The following is a 1,112-nucleotide window of genomic DNA, read 5'->3' as shown; positions in this document are numbered from 1 at the left end:
TTTTGGATTGCTCCAATTCTCGCTTCAATTTGTCTATCTTGTGATCTACCTCAACGGTCTGACGATCAAGTTTCTGTTCGATCATTTCTATTCTTGTTGACTGTTCTTCAATCTGTTCTGCCACTTCCAATTTTACGTGTTTTAGCTGGTCCTTGATCTGTTTTAACTCCTCTGTCTGTCGTTCGGACTGTTCCTTGATCTGTTGTTTTAACTCTTCTGTCTGTCGTTCGGACTGTTCTTTGATCTGTTTTAACTCCTCTGTCTGTCGTTCGGACTGTCGTTCAGACTGTTCTTTGATCTGTTTTATTTCAGTTGACATACTAAGCAGAAGTTCCATCATTTTAGCGGTTGTAAACGTGCCTGTGCTAATTTCATTGTCTTCGTCAGCACCATCAAACTTGAATTCGTCTGGGTTCTTACGTTCGTCAATGAGAGCTTCTCTCAGACGTGCTACTAGTACTTCTTTGTTGCCACTTGTGACAAGGCTTCGTTTCTGTAGTTCTTCTCGTAGCTGAACTACGTTCAAACCACACAGTTTTGACATCGTGTTCTTTTTCTACGAGTAGTAATTCGCTGGTCGAAGATCCCACTTCTGACACCAATGTTATAATACTCGCTGTCGTAACCGGTTTACGATGCGACGGGTTCAAATCTTCGATTGAATAAAATACTCCAAACAGCTATTAAACTTTATTTACAGAAGAAATCAACTATTATTAGTTATTAAACTTTACTTACAGAAGAAATCAACTAATCGTATATTTCCAGTAAATTCGCACTAACGCAACAATTAACTTTTAAATCTTTCAAAATCTATCGCTATGACAACGTCAACAAACAATTCAAATATCGCTTTAAATAATTCACCGAATCGCTATTCACAAAATCACGAATTTCACTAATCACGAATATCACTAATCACGAATATCACTAATCACGAATATCACTAATCACGAATATCCCAATCACGAATATCACCAATCACGAATATCACCAATCACAAATATCTTGCGACGTGCGCTTATATACTCTTCGCAAGCGTCGTTTCTAGATTCTTCCCGATGGTCCGATTCCAGCATACTCTAGAACGTTCCAGTCACTAGAACATTCTT

The 1,112-nt window shown here is 38.2% G+C and overlaps 1 protein-coding gene across 1 annotated transcript in view; it reads right to left on the bottom strand.

Moving 5' to 3' along the window:
- HELRODRAFT_160184 (hypothetical protein) overlaps positions 1-544 on the bottom strand; it is a gene marked incomplete at both ends in the record, with an annotated part of 23,037 nt that extends 22,493 nt beyond the window's left edge. Inside the window, one exon of the mRNA XM_009017179.1 lies at positions 50-544. Coding sequence (XP_009015427.1) covers positions 50-544 — 495 coding nt within the window. The remainder of the gene's footprint in view (positions 1-49) is intronic.
- Between the last annotated feature and the right edge of the window lie 568 nt (positions 545-1,112).

This window comes from Helobdella robusta (genome assembly GCF_000326865.2).
Source record: "Helobdella robusta unplaced genomic scaffold HELROscaffold_2, whole genome shotgun sequence".
Taxonomy (NCBI): Eukaryota; Metazoa; Annelida; class Clitellata; order Rhynchobdellida; family Glossiphoniidae; genus Helobdella; species Helobdella robusta.
Note: the sequence above shows the minus strand (reverse complement) of the source record. Positions and strands in the feature narration are given on the sequence as shown.